This window comes from Polypterus senegalus, chromosome 3 (assembly GCF_016835505.1).
Source record: "Polypterus senegalus isolate Bchr_013 chromosome 3, ASM1683550v1, whole genome shotgun sequence".
NCBI classification, from domain to species: Eukaryota; Metazoa; Chordata; class Cladistia; order Polypteriformes; family Polypteridae; genus Polypterus; species Polypterus senegalus.
Genome location: NC_053156.1, coordinates 25,341,473 through 25,365,321, shown reverse-complemented (window position 1 = coordinate 25,365,321; position 23,849 = coordinate 25,341,473). Strand labels below are relative to the sequence as shown.

General features: G+C 42.2%; 1 protein-coding gene across 2 annotated transcripts in view; it reads right to left on the bottom strand.

Annotated features, from left to right (window-relative positions):
• LOC120524936 (sterol O-acyltransferase 2-like) overlaps positions 1-23,849 on the bottom strand; it is a 92,006-nt gene that overhangs the window by 28,621 nt on the left and 39,536 nt on the right. For both annotated transcript variants that reach the window (XM_039746815.1, XM_039746813.1), the window contains exons 3-5: positions 22,009-22,067; positions 15,981-16,120; positions 15,804-15,860 (exon numbers count right to left, since the gene is read on the bottom strand). In XM_039746815.1, coding sequence (XP_039602749.1) covers positions 15,804-15,860; positions 15,981-16,120; positions 22,009-22,067 — 256 coding nt within the window. The remainder of the gene's footprint in view (positions 1-15,803; positions 15,861-15,980; positions 16,121-22,008; positions 22,068-23,849) is intronic.

Below are 23,849 nucleotides of genomic sequence, written 5' to 3'. Positions count from 1 at the left end.
AGGAATGAATGGTTTAACGGGTGGAGGGAGGCCACTGATATTTTTCCCTCCTCATCTGTTTTTCCACTCATTTTGCATTTGGCTATGCTCAGTGTCACTACTGGTAGCATTAGGCGATACCTGGACCCTACAGAGCTGGCACAGGTAGTCCAACTTCTCCAGGATGGCACCTCAATATGTAGCATTGCCAGAAGGTTTGCTGTGTCTCCCTGCACAGTCTCAATGGCATGGAGGAGATTCCAGGAGACAGGCACTAGGAGAGTGGACGGGGCCAGAGAAGGTCCTTAACCCATCACCTTAACCCAGGAGGAACAGGATGAGCACTGCCAGAGCCCTACAAAATGATCTCCAGAAAACCACTGGTGTGAATGTCTCTGACCAAACAATCAGAAACAGACTTCATGAGGGTGGCCTGAGGGCCCGACATCCTCTAGTGTGCTTTGTGCTGATTGCCTGGCACCGTGGAGCTCGATTGGCATTTGCCATACCAGAATTGGCAGGTCCTCAACTGGTGCTCTGTGCTTTTCACAGATGAGAGCAGGTCCACCCTGAGCACATGTGACAGACATGAAAGGGTCTGGAGAAGCCATGGAGAACGTTATGCTGCCTTTAACATTGTTCAGTATGACCGGTTTGGTGGTGGGTCAGTGATGGTATATCTGGGAAGGCATATCCATGGAGGGACACATAGACCTCTATAGACTAGACAACGCCACCTTGACTACCATTAGGTATCAGGATGAAATCCTTGGACCCATTGTCAGACCCTATGCTGGTGCAGTGGCTCCTGGGTTCCACCTGGTGAACAACAATGCCCGGCCTCATGTGGGGAGAGTATGTAGGCAGTTCCTGGAGGATGAAGGAATTCATCCCATTGACTAGCCCCCACACTCACCTGACCTAAATCCAATAGAACACCTCTGGGACATTATGGTTCGGTCCATTAGATACCTCAGACTGTCCAGGAGCTCAGTGATGCCCTGGTCCAGATCTGGGAGGAGATCCCCCAGGACACCATCCGTCATCTCGTTAGGATGTTGTCAGGCATGTATACAAGCACATGGAGGCCATACAAACTACTGAGTATGATTTGGAGTTGCTGCAATGACATTTTGGCAAAGTAAACTCACCTGCCTACCGCATCATTTTGTTTTCTTTGATTTTTGGGGTGTCTTTGAATTCAGCCCTCTGTAGGTTGATCCTTTTCATTTCCATTACACAATGTGCCATCCTTTCGTTCCTAACACATCACCATATCAGTCCATAGCTTGGAGCTTTCAGTCGTTCTGCCCCCCCGACTTTGGAATGCACTGCCTCCTGAGATTAGAAACATTAATTCATTCTCTCTGTTTAAGTCTTCAGTTAAAACTCATCTTTTTAAACTTGCCTTCTCTATGTAAACACTGTACTGTATTGTGTGTTGGGTGTTGTGTAAAGTGTACGGTGTCCTTGAGTGTTTGAAAGGCGCCTATAAATAAAATGTATTATTATTATTATTATTATTAGCAGCAGAGATAGCCAGCACAATTGTTTTTTTTTCCCATTGAGATCTGATGTGTTTTCAAAGTGTTCCTTTCATTTTTTGAGCAGTTTATATATATATATATATATATATATATATATATATATATATATATATATATATATATATATATATATATAGTGGTACCTCGGTATACGTCCTTAATCCATTCCAGACCCTTTGACTTATACCAAACAGGACGTATACCAAACAAATTTTTCCCATAAGAAATAAAGGGAAAACGATTAATACGTTCCCATGAAAAAAAATCCTATTGTTATTGGCATATTATACATTAATGGGGTTGTATAAAATAATTAAAACACTGCTAAATGTTAAAATACATAAATGCAAAAGCAATTAGATGAAATAAATGAAAATTTAACCTTGCTTTAATTTTTAATAACATCTTTGGTTTTCACAATCGTAGATACCATCGTTCTCGGCATACGGTATGCAGCAGCCAAGTCCCAGATACGCATGCCACCTTCATACTTTTCTACAATCAATTCAAATTTACGTGAAAAAACACAAAATCATGTTAAAATTCACAGAGAGTTATAGCGCGGGTTGTTCACTGAATGCTAGCAGCTGGCATACTGACACTCCTGGGCAGTCGTGGCTTTGTCTCGAGAGAGGTAAACAAGGGTAGCACGCGGTGTTCTAGCACGCGAGTCGTATTCCAAACAAATGTCGGTTACCAAGCAAAATTTTTCACATCCAAACAGGACGTATACCAAGTTGGACTTATTCCAAAGCGGATGTAAACCAAGGTACCACTGTATATATACACACACACACACATACAGTATATATATTGTATAAGACGTATATACTTGTGGATAAGTTCTCCTGTGGATAAGTTGAGACTTCACTTTACAGTATAATCTCCGGTATTTTATAATGTCGATCATATTAGTTGAATGTGGAAAATCATGCTATTAGTCCAAGAGTTTATGATATGCTAACGCCCACCTGAGAGAGTAACCACGGAGCACACGGTCTTTATTTCTATGTATTGTACCTATGTGACCACACAGTAATACTCAAACTATTCCGAAGTGACGTTTGCACTGTTTTGTTTTTTTGTATCTCACACCTTCATCATAAGAGCATCACTTATCTACATTCGATCAGAAGAAAATATGAAGCAGGTGTTAAATTACAAGTCACTGAAATGGCGAAAGAAATTGGTAACTGCACTGCTGCAACAAAATTCAATGTGTCTGAGAAACTGATGGGAGATTGGAGGAGGCAAGAAGATTAAAAATAAAATGTAAGTGTCGCATTTTTGAACGGGCATAAGTCGAGGTCTGATTTTATGATCAATTTTTCAGGTTTCAAGGCCCGGCTTATACGTGAGTATATACGATATATAATTTCACCCTGTAGCACACCCGATAATATTGGTAGCATCGGTCAGATTTGAATGTACCACTTAATCTTAAATCTTGAACCGTTACAAACTTTTGGAGAATTTTGATCAAAAGTAATATATACTGAATTGTAATTTAATTCAACGTATTACATAAAGCATTGACATTTACAGGCTGCACATTTACGTGGCCCATGAAATGAACTGAACGTTTTTAGCACTGCACAGCCTTTTTAACTAAACTAAAAGTGTTTTTAAAGAGTGAGTGGGTAAGTCAGTCAGTCGGTCAACTCTGAATTATATTTGAATTTTCGAGTATCCTTCTACAAAACCTTCTTACAGTGGCCTTGTCTTCTAGCAGTCATTGTGATCAGGTGTCGAAAGGAGCTGGTTGGACTTCAACCTGCAGACACAAAGTCATCTGCTGACTCGCTGCAAATGGCTGCACGTGATGTCACTGCTTCCCCCTCCGTAGACCAACATTCAGGCGAGACCCTGCATGACAGCTGTCACACTTTCTGACCTTATTCAGATATCTTCTGATTAGCTTTCTGCTTCCTTTGCACATTCCTTACAAAGGAATGGCCCAGGAGGTCCACCCGTCTTTCTAACCCACCTAATCCAAGGCAGGGTCGTGGCACTTCATTGCAAAACCTACTCAAGCAGTCATTCAATTTATGGATTTATATGCGTAACCTTTGTTCATCTGGGATGAGCCGTGGATATCAATTACAAACACAATGTGCATTTTACACCATACTTTATAGAGCCTTTAAATTAGAGTGTTTTCAAATGTAGTTAATAAAAACAAAGAGGCCTTACAAAGATCACCTGGAGCCCACCTATGAACGACGCCCTAGCAGCTGTGCTGTAATGCACTTTCCCATTGAAGTGGCCGCGCCATAAAGTTACTCATCTTATCTGTGCCGTGAGCCGCAGATAACTGAGCCACCCTGACAGCATGAAGGTGTCTTGTTGAGTAATGCAATGTCGATGGGGGCTCTCAGTAAAACTGCAGAAAAGAAAAACAAGTGACACTGTGGGCTATGGGGGGAACAAGCATTTCACTTTGCAGGTTTGTACTGTTCACTTCTGTTCCTTTCCCATCAAAGCTACAGTATCAGTTTGGTTGCATGCTGCTTTCATGCGTATAAACTATATTGGTTTGCATGGGGAGGGCTTAGGGGAAAGGGGGCTTCTGGATTTGAACAATTGTTTGGGACCCCACTTGGGCATTTCTAAAGTATGAAATGTCAGCTTAGGAGTCGCCTAAACATCCAGAAAAACAGCAAATCAGGTGAGAACACGCAAGGGGTGTATGGACAGCCGCGAAAAGCACAGAAACAGCACCTGAGATTAAGAGTGAAACACTGGGGGGTCCACCATGTCAGCGATTAGAAGAGCCAGCAGTGTACCCACTCAAGAAACAATTCCTGAGGCCTATTGCTGTTACACGACTCCCTTAAATTACCTTTCCACAAAATGAGCAGGTATTAAAGCTTCACATATCCATCAGTACAGTACAAGTGAGTTAAACTTCTTCAGTGTCACTTTGAGTATAAAACGTGTCAAAACAACACAATCATTTGAATTATGAAATCCTTAAATTGCCATTATCTAGTGCTGTCACATCATCCAGGTGGATGCTGCACATTACTGGTGGTTGTAGTGGCTCCCCACTCACTATGAAAACGTGCTTTATAAATTTAAAGAATTATTATCATTATTACTATTATACCTAGAGGTACACATCACAAATAAACATAATGCTATTTATCAACAAAATTTTGCTCTCTGTATGCTAAAACTTAAGCAAGACTTGCATAGATGGTCTACCCTTCATCTCTCTTTAACTGGAGGAATTAACACTGTCAAGATGAACATCCTTCTGAAGCTTCTTTTTCTATTTCAAAACATTCCAATATACATCAATAAATCATTTTTTGATAAGTTAGATTTAATCATAACCTCATTTATTTGGAATTCAAAACATCCACGTATCCAAAGAGCGACCCTACAAAGACCTAAGGCAGAAGGTGGCACGGCACTACCTAACTTTCAATTTTATTACTGGGCAGCAAATATACAAACTTTAAAAACCTGGACACAAAAACACACACAGGCCTGGTCCGCAATAGAAATAAAATCCTGCAGTACTTCTTTATATTCCTTACTTTGTACCCCAATAGGTACAAGTCATCGCCAATATACTAACAACCCAATTGTGCTTCACTCACTCAGAATATGGAGCCAACGTAGGAAGAATTTTAAGCTGGAGAAGCTTTTATCTGTGGCACCTCTGCACGATCACCACCTTTTTCCACCCTCCGAAACATACGCAGTTTTTAATAACTGGAAAACATTTGGGATTAAATCATTAAGAGAGGGGCGGCACAGTGGCGCAGTGGGTAGCGATGCTGCCTCGCAGTTAGAAGACCTGGGTTCACTTCCTGGGTCCTCCCTGCGTGGAGTTTTCATGTTCTCTCCGTGTCAACGTGGGTTTCCTCCCACAGTCCAAAGACATTCAGGTTAGGTGCATTTGGCAATCTTAAATTGTCTATAGTGTGTGTGTGCCATGTGGTGGGCTGGCACCCGTGGTTTGTTTCCTGCCTTGTGCCCTTGTGTTGGCTGGGATTGGCTCCAGCAGATGTAGTTAGGATATATACTCCTGCGTGGAGTTTGCATGTTCTCCCCGTGTCTGTGTGTCTCTCACAGTCCAAAGACATGCAGGTTAGGTGCATTGGCGACTTTAAATTGTCCCTAGTGTGTGTGTGTATGTGTGCGTGCGTGCGCGTGCCCTGCAGTGGGCTGGCGACCTGTGTTGGCTGGGATTGGCTCCAACAGACCCCCATGATCCTGTAATTAGGATATAGGGTTGGATAATGGATGGATGACTTAGAGATCTGTACATAGACAACATCTACAAACAATTACACTCCAAATGTAACTTTCCAGCAACACATTTCTTTCTCTACCTCCAAATTAAAAACTTTGCTCAACAAAACCTGCCCAATTTTCCACACCACCCACCAACCTCTATGCCGGAAAAAATATTGATCAGTCTTGAGGACTCAGACAGCATCTCTGTAATATATGAAAACATTTTATAGTCCATCGCTTTCAAAGATCCCAGAGGACAGTGGGAAAAGGATCTCTCACTTAACATCTCAGAAAAGGAGTGGAAGGTAGCAATGCACAGAATTTATTCGAGCTCCATATACACAAAACATACAATTAATTCCTCCTAATCTACTAACAGCTGTGTTTGGTGGGCTCACAGAGGGGCTTAAAGTGAAGAAGGACAAACAAACTGCAATTGCCTTTACTTCACTATTGGCACATAGACTTATTTTGCTCACCTGGAAGAATCCTAACTTCTAAGTCAGTGGATAACTGATGTCATATATTATCTGAAATTGGAAAAAATCTAATTCTCACTTAGAGGATCTGGACAAATCTTCTTCAAAACCTGGCAGGATCTGATAAATAACATTTTAGAATAAGCATTTAAACTGAGGAAGTGGATTCTCTCCCCTCTTTTTATTTATTTACTTATTTTTACTATTATTAAAGTGCTACTCTGCTGACCTAGCTCTCTTTCTCCCGGGTGGGAGTCAATTTGTTGCAAAATAGTTTTGTTAAACTTGACTTGCATGTTTGAAATGTTTTTTGATTTTAATAAAATAATATATATATAAAAAGAAGTATTCCTGCAGCTAGACTGTCCTCTTTAACCCCTTTAGCGCTCTCCCAGAGGCGACTCGGGCACCTCTAGTCATACGCATGTCTCCTGTAAACTGCAGGTAGTGACGCCGGCAGCTGCTCAACAGAAATTTCAGAGGAAGGAGAGATGAAAATGAACAGTCGGAATGGAAAGTGCAGCAGACGTCTGGCTGTGGGCATGGACTCCCCCACGGTGCAGAAAAAGAGCCTGCTTGACATTGCGCTGGGCATCTACTGCAATATAAAATCATGTTGTATATTTTAAGTTGGTAAATTACTTCATTTTGATCATTTACATGCATGTTTCTATATAATATCATTATTTTCACCATTCCAGTGTTTTTATTGTGAATCAATATGGTTAATGTAATGTATTTGGACTAGATTATTTGCAGTGTACACTCGTAAACATGCTGCTTCTTTAATGGCACTTTATGGTTGTTAACTGGGCTGTGTGGTTTTTAAAAGAACTCTTGTTGATACAATCACACAGGCTAAGTCCACGATTTTTTGATCTGTTAGTGTTCTGCTAGGTAGCCAATCATACATGAAAGATTTCAGGTAACATATTCAGATTTTTTGGCCTATTCTATGTTAATTAGTGTTCCCTTATTTTAATTCTTATTTACTTTGTCTTTTCTTCATCATGTAAAGCATTTCGAGCGACATTATTTGTATGAAAATGTGCTCTAGAAATCAATGTTGTTGTTGTTAAACACAGATAAAACAGAAATGTTAATTACTGGAGGGAATGATGCTGACAGCAACAATACTTAGTCATTATTTAACTCAGTTGGAATCACCATTAGTTTTACTGAATCAGCCTGCAATCTTTGCCTTAGCTTTGACACTAGCATGTCATTTAATGCACACATTACTAAACTATCCAAAACAGGTTAAATATGCACCATTCCACCACAGTCAGGCTAGAGATCTGCGCCGGCAATTGGGAGGTTGCTGGTTCGAATCCCATAAACTCCACTCTGCTGGGCCCTTGAGCGAGGCCCTTAACCTGTAATTGCTCTGTCCCTCGTATGATGTTAACCTTCATCCAGCCAGTGTAAAAAAACTGCACACTATGGCATTCCATGCATATTAGTGCAGTGCTGAGGTGTCACCCGTTGTGCGGCTGCACTCGGGTCCCGATTTGGGATCCTGAGGTGGCTCGTTGTGTGGTGGGTGCAGTAACGTGCTGTATCAGTGTAAGCTCTAAATTTGCAGGATACAGAGAAATGTATTTCTAGTAGGACTGACTTCTGCAATGCGGTGTTCACTGGATGTTCAACTCGTTCTTTATGCAGCTTTCAATTAAAGATGCCAATCTGTTCATGACTTCAAGGATTAATAAAATAACAGTGTGAGGTCAAGCCTTTAATTTCAGGGCCCCTAAACTGTGGAATGGCCTGCCTCTTTATATAAGAGACTAGCAAAATACCCATGCTTCGCAGAGGCGAAGTACTGCCTTAAAATTTTTATTAAAAAGAAAATTAAACCTTTTTAAACTGAGGGAAAATATACCAATACTTATTTGTTAAGGATCTCTTTGTATACCACATTGTGAGTTCGGCCCTCCAGTTGTAATATGACCAAGCTGTGTGCTGAGCTTACTCTTGAGCATGCAATGTACAGTTGGCCATGTGAACAGTAATCTTGGTTCAAATCTCACAGCTTGGATTGCTGCTGTCATAATCGGTTTGAGTTTCATGGTTTGTTTCAATTACGACAGTATTTGTAGGACTTGTGTTGAAGTGACATTCGGCATCTGTCAAGCGTTGTAAGTATACAACCGGTTTTATTGATAACTTCACATCCAGCTTTTGAGAGTTTAAACATTCATAAACATCAAAGTGTCCACTACTGAAATCGTCACCTGTCAATCTAAGATGTTTAAGAGGCATTGGCGGTTGTCGAAAGGTGTAAAATATTTGGCCATTTCGGTACACTTGAAAGCAACAACCGAACAATTCAGCGGCAGCCATCAACTCACATGCAGAACCATAGGTGAAGGGCTTAAGCATTTCACTCTTCTAGTGCTCCTGTGTAGTCTAATTATCTCCTGTACCATCATCAGTCCACACCTTGAACCTGTCCCAGTCATTCAATACATAAGACACAATATTCCTCCGGATATCAAGAGTGAGCCTGATATGGCCGTGCAATATGTAACAAAGAGAATGGAAAAGGCAGGTGGTATCTCCGGGCATGGAAACCACTCGGTAAGTGACAGTTCTTTGATCGATGGTGATCACCTCGATAGACATGTTAATGCGTGTACAGTTGGAATGATAAATGAAATGGGTACCTGAACAATGTAAAGTAAGTCTAAAATACCTACACAATAACTATAATTGTAATAAATGAACAATAAAACAGCGGAGAAGCCGTGGATTAAATAAAAAGGCTGTAGTTATCAGCAGGGAGATGTGAATCCCGTGGCGAAGCAAGGAAGGGAATGTAGAGACTGGAGCGACGGACGGCCTTATATAGGCAGGCAGCCAACAACGATGGAGGCGTTGGGATGGGGGACCCAACGGCGCCTCACACGGTGACCGAGCTGCAGGCTATGGACGTATATATATACGTAAGTAGGATTCAGTTAGCGTTGGGAACCCGCGTATCAAATTTCTTGAAGAGGGGCCCATAAGTAACAAAGACTGTTGGAAAGTTCAATATGGCAGCCGACAGTGGCATCATACCACCAAAATAAGTATGTACATTGGTTTCGGTTAGTGCAGGGAAGCCGCCTACCAAATTTCGTGAAGATGTGGCCATAAATAAGAAAGTTCAACATGGCGGACGTTATCAAACGTTATGACCGTTACGTGTAGAATTTTGAAATGAAACCTGCTAACTTTTGTAAGTAAGCTGTAAGGAATAAGCCTGCCAAATTTCAGCCTTCTACCTACATGGGTAGTTGGAGAATTAGTGATGAGTCAGTGAGTGAGTGAGTGAGTGAGTGAGTGAGAGAGTGAGGGCTTTGCCTTTTATTAGTATAGATGCCCCTTCTTTCTTACCCTTCAAATCCAGGCTGAAGACTCACTACTTCAGTTTAGCATACCCTGACTAGAGCTACTGATTAACATTACAGACTGCATCACTGTTGTTAGTCATTGGTACTAAAACATAAGTAATATGATATTTTTAATTTGTTTCTAACACTCACCTACTCTGTTTTTCTTCTCAGCAATTCTCATGTGGCACTTGGTGCCACTGCCCACCTGGCAAGTTTTTTGCCTGTCTATGGAAAAGTAATTTCAGGTATAGGAGAATTGGAATCATCAGGCAGAAGGGTCCTTTTATCTGATTGGCCAGCCCATCGCTGAGTCAGCTATAGAATGGCCAGTAGAGGGAGGCGTCTAGCTGGCTGAGGTCTCCAGGACTCTGACTGTGTCTGGCTTGTCTGACTTCTTCTTTTCTACAATCTAGCTGTGGTCCTACAGTTAGCTGATGGACAGATGGTGTTGCTTTTCATTTATGTCAATAGCTTTCTACTTTGTTTTTGATGTTTTTGAACAAATCTGTATTGTCTTACGTGACAGTTCTGTATTTAGTGAGTAGTGTTGCCTATTCTTGCATTTTGCCTTGTAGTTTGTACTGTTGTGTTGTAATTCTGAGGTGACCATGACAGATTGGCCCTCAAGCTCTGTGTCGAGGATTACCTGCATTCTGTTTTGTGTGTTGCGTTTACCCCACTTCTGATGTCCATTGTATGCCCAACCTTCCTGGAAGGGGTTCTCTCGATCAATTGTCTTTCCCAAGATTTCATCCCCCTACAAGATTTTTTTCTCATCTTCTTTGGGTGTCTAAGCATAAGGGGTGGGCTAAGGGGGGACTGTCAAAAAACAAGGCCTGCTAAAGCCCATTGAGGAATTCCTCATGTGATTTTGTGCTGTACAAAAAATAAATTGTTGTCGTTGTCTTTTGGGAGCTAAAAATTGTTCCCCTATGGTATCACTCTGAAGAACCATGCCAGCCCCTTTATTTTTAAGAGGGTATTCCATTACAGTCAATGAGCCATACAAAATACGCATTAAAGTAAATCTGAAAGCAAACAATTGTGAGAAATTAGAATATTAGTTCTATAAGGTGTAATTTTGTCTATCTAGGGACATAAATGTAATATTATGTTAATATATTGTCTGTAAAACAAGTCCAATAACAAATATATAAAATAAAACAATTGATACGGTGCAACATCAATTTGTTGTTGTTGTTGTTGTTGTGTTGTACTCATATGATGAATGAGAGAATCATCAGTGACAGAGTTTTCATTCACCGTTCAGGATTTGCTTCTAGCTAGAAAGAATCATAAGTGACGAAGACTCATGAATCATAGAGGAGGCACTTGCACATACCCTTTAAACATCTGTGAAACGAAAGACATGGACAACATGAACCAGAAAATGTGCAGAAGACAGCAACCAAGTGCATCATGGGACGTAAGGACATGTCCTACTGTGACAGCCTCAGAGAATTAAACCTGTTTAGTCTCGAGCAGAGGAGACTGTGTGGGGACCTAATGCAGGTATTTAAAATCCTCATAGGCATTGATAAAGGAGATCCAATGAAATTCAGCCATCTTAAGTGTGAACCACATACTTGGGGTCATCAGTGGATCTCAAACTGAAGCCATGAAGCACTTCTTTATGGAAAGTGTCATGGAACTCCGGAAAAACTTACCGATACATGGAGTTGAAGGAGAAACTTTGACAACCTTTCAGAAGAACCTGGATGGGACATCGGGACAGCTGAGCTATTAGCTAAACTATCAGGCTTGATGGACTGAGTGGTCTCATCTCGTTTGTCAAATTTCTTAAATTCTTATTTTCTATGTTCTAATATGACACACGCATCACGGCACTTCTGCTGACCTCTGCTGAATCGATTCGAGTGACTCGCTGAAAAGAACGAATCGTTACAAAGTGCTCTTTCTACAACAACTTGCATGCTGCTATGCTGATGAACTGAGAAATGAGTTATTTTTAAAACATGAGACAAATTCAGAATTTTTTTTAACAAAGTGAGAAACTAAAATACAGGAAAGAAATTGGTAACCGCCTCAGGTAATAGAGTGTGTCTGGTAACCCCAATTATTATTTCATTTAAAGAATTAATATCCTATATTACAATTTGTAGTACTGTAACAATCTCTTGCAGAAAGACTACACCAGAAAAAAAAGAAACTTACTTTTAATCCGCAATGTTAACTTTCAGTACAGCTCAGCAGTTTTGAGTGTGCCCTTTCTTTCTTGTCCAGCTGGGGGCTGAGTGGTCACATGGCCTCCGAACCCTTGCAGATGTTGTCTTTTCTGTCCTCCTGGCCATCGGACCTTACTTTATTCTTTGTTATTTAGTATTGCCTAATCTTATTTTTATATTTTTATTTTTTATAAACTTGTAAAAAGTAAAAGTCCCCACTTTCTGGGACTCTCCAGTAGTCTGGAAGTACTAACCCCTACTTTTTCTGCTGTTCTTTTCCCGGTGATCTGCGCCCCCACATTGATGGATTGAAGACTAGAGGTCCACATGACCGGCATTGTCTAATTCTTCCATGTGAAGCCTGAATACAATGAGGACTAATTGAGATCATTTATTATGTTAGGTAGAATGCCCACTGGTGTCCTGGGTGGTCTCATGGCCTGGAGTCCCTGCAGATTTTGTTTTTTTTTCTCCAGCAGTCTGGAGTTTTTTTTGTTTGTTCTTCTGTCTGCACTGGCCATCGGACCTTACTTTTATGGTTCACCAACAAAAGCGCGATAGACATATGCGCCCCAACAAAACCGCGATGGACAAATGAGCGCCGACAAACCCGCGAACTGGTTTTCGACAAATGCGCGGCGACAAAATCGCGAGAGAGGCCAAGAGAGTGGGACGCGCGTGCGCGCATTATGTACACATTATGTGCTAGGTTATAACTGTTATAACTGCTGATGGCATGCCGCGAACAAATAACTCAGTCGAGGGTTGGCATAACACGTCGTATACAAAGCGGAATTACCGGCAGTCAGCAAGTCTAAATACGCTTAACTATCAAGACGTCTTGCTGCAATTCTTCCTACATATGCAGGGCGTGATCTTAAGGTCTATCTGCGTGCCGTGCTGATGGCGTGCCGCGTCTCATAATATTGACTTCTAAAATAAACATTATTATATATGCTTTAAACTAGTAATTCATATTTAATGAAACTTTCGCGATTTTGTCTGCGCGATTTTGACGCCGCGTTTTAATCGGCGCTATTTTGTCGCCGCTCATATGTCTATCGCGCAAACGATGGGTCACAACTTTTATTCTATGTCACTTAGTATTGCCTAATTTTATTTTTATATTTTGCCTTTTTTATCGTTCTTTATCTTGTAAAGCATTTTGAGCTACATCATTTGTATGAAAATGTGCTAAAGAAATACAAGTTGTTGTTTCTTTCTTTCTTTGGAGGCTGGTAACATGTTGCAAGGCAAAGCTTCTTTTTCGATGCTGGTTGTTTCGACACGCTCTTCTAGTTAGCTTGCACATACAAGTTGTCACAGATGTCTGGGGTTCTTACCCGGCCGGAATGCCTGAAGGAGACATTAATAGCTTCCAGGTCATGAGGGGACAACCGCCCTGGAGTAGGAGAGGACCACGGGAGAAGAAAGAAAAGCTTTTGACCCATTGGGACCCGTGACCACCGCCAGGGGGTGATGTAAGTCTCGTGGGACTTAGAAAACTGTCACTTCCACCACACCAGGCAAGATGGCGGATGAACCTACCAGGGATGCCCGGAGTGCTTCCGGGGCAAAGGGCAGCACTTCCGCCACACCAGGAAGTGCTGCCGGAAGGCCGTCATCAGCCACCTGGAGCACATCCAGGCGGGAATAAAAGGGGCCGCCCTCTTACACTCGAGGAGCTAGAGTCGGGAGCGGGAGTAGGACAAAGCTCTCAGGAGGAGATTGACGACCAAGGACTGAGGAAAAAGAAGAGTATTATTGTGGTGATTAATAGCTGTGTGCATTGTGTGGTGTTCGGGACTTAAATCCTGTGTTTATTTGTGCATAATAAACGTGTGCCTTTTATAAAGATGTGGTTTCCAACTGGTGGTGCCCGGGCAAGTCTCACAAAGTCAAAAAACATTTCTCTGTGCCACCATAATGCATTCTTCATTTCCAACACAACTCACACAACTACATTTTATTTTCCTGCTCTTCTCTTTTTTTCCACAGTTCTCCCCGTACGGAAAACTGCTGCTGCGCCCCACACTGCCACCTACTGGCTGTTCCAAAACCATTATTACAGACAAGTTTCAAAAGGCGCTCTTATACAAATAAGGCACCAATACTTTACATTACCTCTTACAAGAATATGTTTCCAACGCTGTCTTTTAAACAAGTCCTACAGTATTTTTTATGTTGTTTAGCTCTTGACTTTTGGAGAGAAAAGAGGACCAGAGTGGGGACTCGGGTTAAAAGCAGTGTTGGGGTAACAGAAAATTCCACAGTTAGGGAAAATCTGGACCAGGGGTCTTCTCAAAGTCCTCTGTGATCTGGTTATGGATGTGTGGAGTCATGGGGTAAAAGACCAATCCTCCCGGTGCAGGCTTTGTGCTGATGACTTTGTGTTGTGGAGCACCAGCAAGTTGGAAGAGTGAAGAAGGACTTTGGAAGACAGAGGGCTGAAGATAAATAGGAAGAAGAAGACAAAATATATGAGGGGCAACGGTCATCAGGATTCAGAGGTGAGCCTTCAAGGAGAGCCACTGAAAAGAGTGGATGTTTAAATATTTACAATCAGTGGAAGAATAGGGCAGCACGATGGCGCAGTGGGTAGCGCTGCTGCCTCGCAGTTAGGAGACCCGGGTTCGCCTCCCAGGTCCTCCCTGCGTGGAGTTTGCATGTTCTCCTCGTGTCTGCGTGGGTTTCCTCCCACAATCCAAAGACATGCAGGTTAAGTGCATTGACGATCCTAAATTTTCCCTAGTGTGTGTTTGATGTGTGGGTGTGTGTGTGTGTGTGTGTGCCCTGCGGTGGGCTGGCGCCCTGCCCGGGGTTTGTTTCCTGCCTTGCACCCTGTGTTGGCTGGGATTGGCTCCAGCAGACTCCTGTGACCCTGTAGTTAGGATGTAGCGGGTTGGATGATGGATGGATGGAAGAATAAGAAGGAAAACTAGAAGCAGGGATAACCCATAGAGTGCAGTGTGGATGAAGCAATTGGACGAAGGTCTCAGAAGTGTTGAGTGATTAAAGAATTAAGGCAGAGGTTAAAGGTGAATTTTTTAAGACCACCAATGATGTATGGAGCTCAGACATGGGCAGTAAAGGCAGTACAGCAGGAGAAGAAGTGAGATGTGGCAGACATGAGAATGAGGAGATGGATGTGTGGTGTTACAAAGGAGGACAGAATAAGAAATGAGACCATCAGAGGGACAACAAAAATGGGAGACATCTAAGAAAGGCCAGGAAAGGAGGATGAAGTGGTATGTACATGATGAGGAGTGACAAGGAATATGTGGGCAAAATAGAAATGGGAATGGAAGTGCAGGGCAGGAGAAAGTGAGCGAGGCCAACGCAGAGGAAGATCTGAAGGAAAAGGGCTTGACTGGCGAGGAGGTGCAGGACCAAACTGTATGGAGAAGGTTGATCAAGAGCATCAACCCCACATAGATGAGGGAAAAGATGAAGAGGAAGGAGAAGCAGCAGCTGTGTCTTTTTATACAAACGTGTAAGTTTCAGTTTTATATTTTCTGTAAACTTGTACAGTTTTATATTTCTTTACACAAAGAACGACAGACACTTGGAATAAGCTACTGAGTAGTGTGGTAGACAGTAAGATGTTAGGGACTTTCAAAACTCGACTTGATGTTTTCTTGGAAGAAATAAGTGGATAGGACTGGCGAGCTTTGTTGGGCTGAATGGCCTGTTCTCGTCCAGAGTGTTCTAATGATCTATATTGCTCTTTATTGTTAGCAGTCCCTATGGGTGCCAGCTTTTATTACTGCTCTGTTTTTGTAGATATCTGGTATGCAATAACTGCTAAACTAAACTTGTCAGTTCTTAAAGAACCTACAAGTGTATCACAAGTGACTGCTAAGCAAATTTAAAATCTTATTTTTCTCATGGCCTTGTGCTATAAGAGGTGGGCCAGAAAACTCCAAAAATGGATCAATTACTGGGTGAGTAAAATAAAAAAACAATTACCTGAGCAGTACTTACTCAAGCATGGACCTTCGATCCACAAACACCTTCCCATGTTCCTGTGTCTTCTGGTGCCTTAATAAAAACACGCAGAACAGGATGAATAATGGTCACGATGACACAGTGATGTTAAACAGGCCATGAGAAGCCCGTCCTGAGCCTGAGGTCACCTATGGCCGTCTCCAGCCCACTTGCCTTGCTGACGTTTCCAGTCCATTGACACTTTCAGGCCGATTCTTGTGCCGCGAGTAGCTGTGAATGGACTCTTCAATGGCTTTGTCTAGAAGGTCACTTAACTGTCCTTGCATCTGTTCCAGCAACTCTGCCTTCACATGCTGGATAGGAAATAAACAGGAAATAGACTTGTTATAAGACTAAGAAGCCATATTGAAATCTGCAACTTTCTTTTGTTTTTTAAATTTGTAGTTGCTCCACCACTGGATGCTTGTGCATTCACTCTTTGGCTGATAAATTACAATGAAATTTTGTTTTGGGAGGATTCCAGATGACATTTCAACATTATATATAAAGACTACTTAGGGGGACAGCACGGTGGCGCAGTGGGTAGCGTTGTTGCCTCGCAGTAAGGAGATCCGGGTTCACTTCCCGGGTCCTCCCTGCGTGGAGTTTGCATGTTCTCCCCGTGTCTGCGTGGGTTTCCGCCTACAGTCCAAAGACATGCAGGTTAGGCGCATTGGCGATCCTAAATTGTCCCTTCTGTGTGCGTGTGTGTCCTGTAGTGGGCTGCCGCCCTGCCCGGGATTTGTTCCGGCCTTGTGCCCTGTTTTGGCTGGGATTGGCTCCAGCTGGGAGCAGCATGGTGGCACAGTGGTAGCGCTGTTGCCTCGCAGTAAGGAGACCCAGGTTTGCTTCCCGGGTCCTCCCTGCATGGAGTTTGCATGTTCTCCTTGTGTCTGCGTGGGTTTCCTCCAACAGTCCAAAGACATGCAGGTTAGGTGCATTGGCGATCCTAAATTGTCCCTAGTGCGTGCTTGGTGTGTGTGTGCCCTGCGGTGAGCTGCCACTCTGAAAGGGGTTTGTTCCTGCCTTCTGCCCTGTGCTATCTGGGATTGGCTCCAGCAGACCCCCGTGACCCTGTAGTTAGGATATGCAGAGGTAGTCATTAATACTAAAACATAAGCAATATGATATTTTTAATTTGTTACTAACAGTCACCTACTCTATTTCTCTTCTCAGCAATCCTCATGTGGCACTTGGTGCCAGTGCCCACCTGCCAAGTTGTCTGTCTGTCTATGGAAAAGTCATTTCAAGTAAAGGAGAACTGGAATCAGCTCATCCCTGTGCTTAATCAAATTTTGCTGATTAAAAAAAAAAAAGCCAGCACTTGATTGGGCCGTCCACCATGCATCTAACCATTTTGACCAATCAAATACAACAACATTTATTTATATAGCACATTTTCATACAAACAGTAGCTCAAAGTGCTTTACATAATAAAGAATAGAAAAATAAAAGACACAATAAGAAAACAAAATAAATCAACATTAATTAACATCGAATAAGAGTAAGGTTCAATGGCCAGTGGGGACAGAAAAAACAAAAAAAAACTCCAGACGGCTGGAGAAAAAATAAAATCTGTAGGGATTCCAGACCATGAGACCGCCCAGTCCCCTCTGGGCCAATCAGCAGAGAGCACCACTCCCTGAACTCTGCTCGTGTGCCAATGATGTACCTGTGTGAAGCCCCAAGGCTTAAAACTGTACAAGGTTAATGGCTGAGAATTACACAAGTAAAGTAACTGAAAAAATAAAAAAAAAGGAAAAATCCGGAGTGGTCTCCCCTCAACTTTCTCGTATTCTCAGATATGGGGATGGATATTTGAGAAGTAAACCGCAAGACAATGATTCTATTTTTATATTATGTACTTTAAAAAAACATTAGTAACAAATCAAATCAAATTGATAATATATTGAACAATTATTATAAAAATAAAGTTGAATAAATCAGTTTCTGCGGCTGCATGAATAAAAAAAAAATATTGAGTATGTGTTCAGGTAAAGTAGCACTTCCGGTTAGCAGGAATCGCCCAAAAGTGGACAGAAATCTATGTTTTGTACCTAATACTTGTATGCAAAATTTAGTTGACCCAAGTTATTATATTTACACACACACACACACACAGACCTAATTCGATGTATTTTTGGACTCAGGGAGATCTAAAATGTCGAGATTCATCAAAATCTCGAAATTGAATTTTTGGACGATTCCAATACTTTCCCTATACTTCATATACGAGAAAATCAAAATGCAGTATCGCCATTCTTGCCAGTTTCAGCAAAGAGAGCTGGCACCTTTTCTTGGCGTATGGGCGAGTACCAGTGTAGAATTATGACTGCGTTGCTCTGTTGTTTGTGTACCTCGATAGCCATTGCAGTTACTGGATGTAGAAGCTCCATGCATGTGTTAGTAGTTTAAAAAAAAGTAAGTTGGGTGTTGTTAAGTTCGGTTTGGATTGAATTGTTACCGTACAATAAGCCACAGATAACTTTCAATAACTGTGACCACTCGCCATTCAACACTGGCATCAGTTCTGCCAGGTCCTGCAGGTGTCTCACCCAATTGAGTTATTTTAAATCATCGTCAGCAGTGTTTCGCAGGTTGTGTTTTAAAAGCCACGCGGTATTTTGGGCTGTTTTTCAACATGCCTCCAATGAATTCTTACCGTGTATTTTATCCAAACTGGCCCACTTGCCCTGCTGTTCTCACTTGTATAAGGTCTTTACTGTCATACAATCTCAGAGCAGGCAAACACATCTTGCGATAGGTATATGCCCACTCTGTCTCTCTGAAATATCTCAGAAGGGACCTCATAAACTCATGGTAGCTATATAACCCTCTCGCTCTGGCACCCCACCATATCTCTCTACTTTTCAGTGTGTCATTTTGTCTCCCTCAGGCATTGGTCTATTTTTAAGCTGTCCTTGGGCTAAACATTTCTTAAGAACTTGGTAACCCCGACTAGCACACTTCTTGGTGTCTGGGTGAGTCCTGGCACTTTTACTCGAATCTTCACAAGGAAACCAAACCCATTGTCAACTGAATGTAGGAGTATCTAAGAGCTTGAAGCTCTTTTATCGAAATCACCATAAAAAGTGTAATGACAGTAATGTGGCACCACTTCAAGCACAGATTTCAACAGGACAAATGTCTACTGTGATGGACGGTCAGCATTTCAACCCAGCCAGGACGTCCCTCAACTGAAGAAACCAGCCTTTCCGGAGCACTACATCCCCCGGGACGCTAGATGGCAGCTCCCCTGGATGGAAATGGTTCCTCGGGTTCCCGCAGGGCAGTATGAGACATGGAGTCTGTCTCTTCAGCCCTGTTGGGTGCCACCTGGGGGAGCTCACCAAGAACCAGGGGAATATTATCGTGATTCTAACCCGGAAGTACTTTACAGTCACGAGGATGGAAACCCACAGTACTCTTGGGATACCTGAAGAAGGTATTTGACCTGGAGAAGGAATACTTCCGGGTCATGGACTTTAAAAGGACTGTGGGAAACCCAGCAGATGGAGCCGGAGTTGGGTGGTAGAGTGACGGAGCTGCTGGGTGGAGAGGAGGATTATTGTGATTATTGATTATTGTTTATTATTATTGATTGGAGAATTGTGGAGTGTGCGGTGCTTTGTGCACTTTATTGAAGAAATTATTAAAGAATTATTCTTGGTGCTTTTAAACGTGTGTCCTGGACGTCTGTCTGGTGGGTTAAACGGAGCAACAGCACCTCTAGCGTCCACACTACATAATATGCTGACTCAAAAAATTTGTGAGACAGCAGTTTAGCAACATTAGGAAATACGTGTCAGACCAAAACGTGCAAAGTTGATAACCTAAAAAGCTCAATCCAGGCGATTGTCAGACCAAATCAAAACCCCAACATCTTGGTGAAAAAAATTGCTCCCCAAAAATGAATTTGCCTGGGAAAAAGTAGAGGAACAGCGCACAGTAGTCTTTAAGAGTTTATCTATCATCTTGGATAATTATGGAAGTAACCGGGCTCTATACAGCTGCACACCTGACGTTACAAATCGTGTGCTTCAGTCGGTTGTGCGAGTAACGGTAGAATTAACAGGGAAAATGCTGACAACTCTTAAGAATCAAGGTGCCAGATTGGTTCTTTACAGTGAGGCCATAAGGGAACCTTTTTTGTCAACAGCAGACCCATCCATGCACATGAAGATTCGAGAAAGAACCGTTGATTTATTTAGATCTGTAATAGGCTCCATAACCAAGACTAGCTGGTAATAGATTTGTGAAATTTCAATGGGTCACAATCCTCAGGACAGACAGCAACACAGGCTGGTGTTCTTATCCTGTTAGTGTTCTGCCAGGTAGCCTACCAAACATTCAAGATTTCAGCTTTTTTTTCTACATATTAGGAGGTTTTTCAAAGCACGAAGAACCAACTTCATATGCAAAGAAGCCTTCAAGAATGCAAAGGTGCTTTGTCAAGCAATAGGAAGCACAAAACCCAGCAAAGAACCATAGAGTGCCATTAAAGAACTAGCATTTTATAGAATGGATACTCACAAACCTCAACATGAAGTTGTGAAAAGACACAAAAATAACAACACTGCAAGCATTAAAAGGAAATCTGAAGTCCTCACCTTCAAAAACCTCAAACTAGAACGGAAATGAAAGACATTACTGAAAAAAAATAATCATGACAGCCAAAGAGAGACACTACCTAGTGATTATAAAATGCGAAATAGCTGAAAGGGATATAAGTCACTTTAAACCTTTGAAACATTTCATTTTGGAGAAAAAAGGCAAGAAAGTTGCTGCAATATTTCTTGATGTAGAATAAGTGTTTGCCTAAAGCTGCTGGACATTACATTCTTATAAAGCCAAACTAGGAAGAAGAAACCTGACAGACCTGGTGGTGGAAAAAAACGGCTTCAGAAAAGGATGGTAAGTAAAACTGGCACCGTAAAAGAAGCTGCCGACAGCGGCACAGTGGCATGGATGGCAGGCAAATGGGTTACACTCAGTTTCACCAAAAGGTTAGAACAACGCATTTTAAGACCTAAAGAATCGTGCAAATTCACTGAAAGAGTCACAAAGTTTTAAGATGAGGGACATTATGCCTGAAATTCATGTTTAATTAGAACAGAATCATTGTTATTTTTTTTCTTTTTCCTGCATTTTGCAACAGTTTACAGGCGATAGATAGATAGATAGATAGATAGATAGATAGATAGATAGATAGATAGATAGATAGATAGATAGATAGATAGATAGATAGATAGATAGATAGATAGATAGATAGATAGAGTCACAGGTGGCTTGGGGGGCCACCCGGCTGGGACGCCCCAGAGGAGGGCTTACGCGTCCCCCAGACCACATGGGGGCAACAGCCCTGGTGGCTGCCTTGGGAGCCCTGGACCTCAGCACTTCCGCCACACTGAGGAGTGCTGGCGGAAGATTGTTGGAATGCACCTGGAGCACATTCGGGTGATTATAAAAGGGGCCACCTCCCTCCATACAATGGCTGGAGTCGAGAGAGGAGGAACGACAAGGTCTTGGAGGAAGCAAAGAGGCGGCCTGAAGAAGGAAAATGCATTTGCGTTGGCCTGGACTTTGGGGACTTTTGGGGCTTGTTGTGCACTTGTGTAAAGATGGACAGTGTAAATAAACATGTGGGTGACTTAGACGTGTCCACCTCTTTCCAAATTAGATAGATAGATAGATAGATAGATAGATAGATAGATAGATAGATAGATAGATAGATAGATAGATAGATAGATAGATAGATAGATAGATATGAAAGGCACTATATAGTGGAGAGATAAATACAGTAGCTTTTATGTAGGGTACAATGGCTGCTGCTTTACAGATCGAGTGTCATGGCCTTGAGTCCCGTGTCCCATGTGGACTGTGCACCATCTACACAAGTGAGCACAGTAAATTCTGTAAAATTTTTTGAATAAACTGAGAAACACTGTATCATAGTGCGACTGCTGTGTAGAATTTAATTATTAGTTGTATTTCTAAGCAAGGTACTCATATCACACCTCCTGTATACGTAAGTAAAGACACACAAACCCCAATTTCATTTTTTTTATTTATTACTGTTCATCTCTTGTTATTGTAGCCCAAACATATGCTACTAAGCCCCTTCCGGTAAGCTAGCAGGGATTTTGAACCCCTGCTCTGATCTGAATGAAGTGAATGAGAAGTATCAGTGTGGTCAACTCACCTCCATGTGTTTCCTCCAGTGCATTAAACTGCTTATGCTGTTGGTCTGCTCTGGGGTTCCTTCAGAAGTAAAACAAATGAATGAATTAGAACAATGAAGGATTGATTGACTGATTTCATTATCACGTATACAGTGGTTTCAGTGCGTATTCAGACCCGTTCACTTTCTGCACTCTTTATTGAGTTGTGGATTTCATTTTAAATGAATGCTTTTGACATTTTTGGCCATCAATCTACACCCATAACGACAAAGTGACAGCATGTTTTTTCAGAAAGGTTTGCAGATTTATTAAAAATCACAAACTGAAATCTCTCCCTTTGCTGTGGCCCTCCAAATTGTGCTTTGTGCTCAGGTGCCTCCTGTTTGCTTTCATTCTCCTTGAGATGTTTCCAGAACTTGATTGGAATCCACCTGTAGCAAACTTGACATCACTTTGAAAGGCACACGTGTACCTGTGTATAGAAAGTCCCACAATTCACATGTAAGCCAACTCATGAAGTCCAAGGGACTCTCTACAGACCCCCACAATCAAATTTGGGTGAGGCGCAGACCAGGGCAAAGGGACAAAGAAAGCCATTTGTAAAGCTTTGAGTTTTCCCAGAAGAACAGAAGCCTCAAAAACTGGGAAATGGAAGATGTTTGGAACTACAATTACTCTTCCAAACTACTACAGATGGTTGAATAATTGCAGGGTGTGTCCCAAAAGCATTGTGATATGAATGGGGTCACCCCTTTTCATTCTCAAATCATATAACCCAAAATCAGTGCTCAAGGGCTTCGTTGAAGTGTTTGGCTCAGTTGTAGGAAGCTCGGTCCTTTCACCAAGTTCGTGTCCAAATGACACGCCAAGATCAGGAGGCGATGGACTTTTATTGCCCTACGGCTGGAAAGGGGCGGGGTTACATTCCCTCAAGGGGTGTGTCCTCACTGCTGCTGAGGACAGAAAATACAAGGCTATTGGTGATAGAGCCCCCTCTCACCCCTCCATTGAGGTACTGTGTAGCTGTAGTGAGAAGGGAAAGTGTTCCTGTGACGCACATGTGTGACACTAAGTAGCCAGACAACAGGGGCCTAAGTCAGAGAGGTGATCAAGAACCCAATGGTCACTCTAACAGAGCTTCAGTAATACTCTGCTGAAATGGGAGAACCTGTTAGAAGAATAATCATCTCAGCAGCACAACAACACTTGTAAACTCAATCAAGAGTAAGTAGTCACCTTCGCCATTGCACACCAAGCTAATGTGCTTCCACCCGTGATCTGCTGTAATCCTTCTGATTCATTCAGCTAGTCCCAGAGCATTGCAGTGCTTGGTAGTGAACTGAAAGTAAACAATCGACTACAGCTGGCAAGGAGTTGTCAAAAGATCTCAGAGATGAAGCCGTGGACTGGTACAAGCAAAATGATGGATTCAAAAAGTATTTCAAAGGCTTTATCACTCCCCGTGAGCACAGTAAAGTCCATAATCAAACCGCGGAAAGTGTTTGGTACTACTAGGACCCTCCCGGGATCAGGCTGTCCCTCCAAACTGGATGGAAGAGCGAAGAGGAAACTGGTCAGAGAGGCATCCAACAGGCCAAAGAGCAACTTTGAAAGGACTTAAGGGCAAAAAGTGGTCATTATGTGTGTGTGACAACAATATCACAAGTGCTCCACAAATGTGGCTTCTGTGGGAGGTTTGCAAGAAAAAGGCTAATCCTCAAGAAAGGCTCGTTGGAGCGTCACCAAAATACACCGTAAACATTCTGAGGACAAGTGGAGAAAGGTGTTATGGTCAGATGAGATTAAAATTGAACAGTCTGGCCTCAACACCAAATGGTACAAATGGAGGAAAGCCAACACG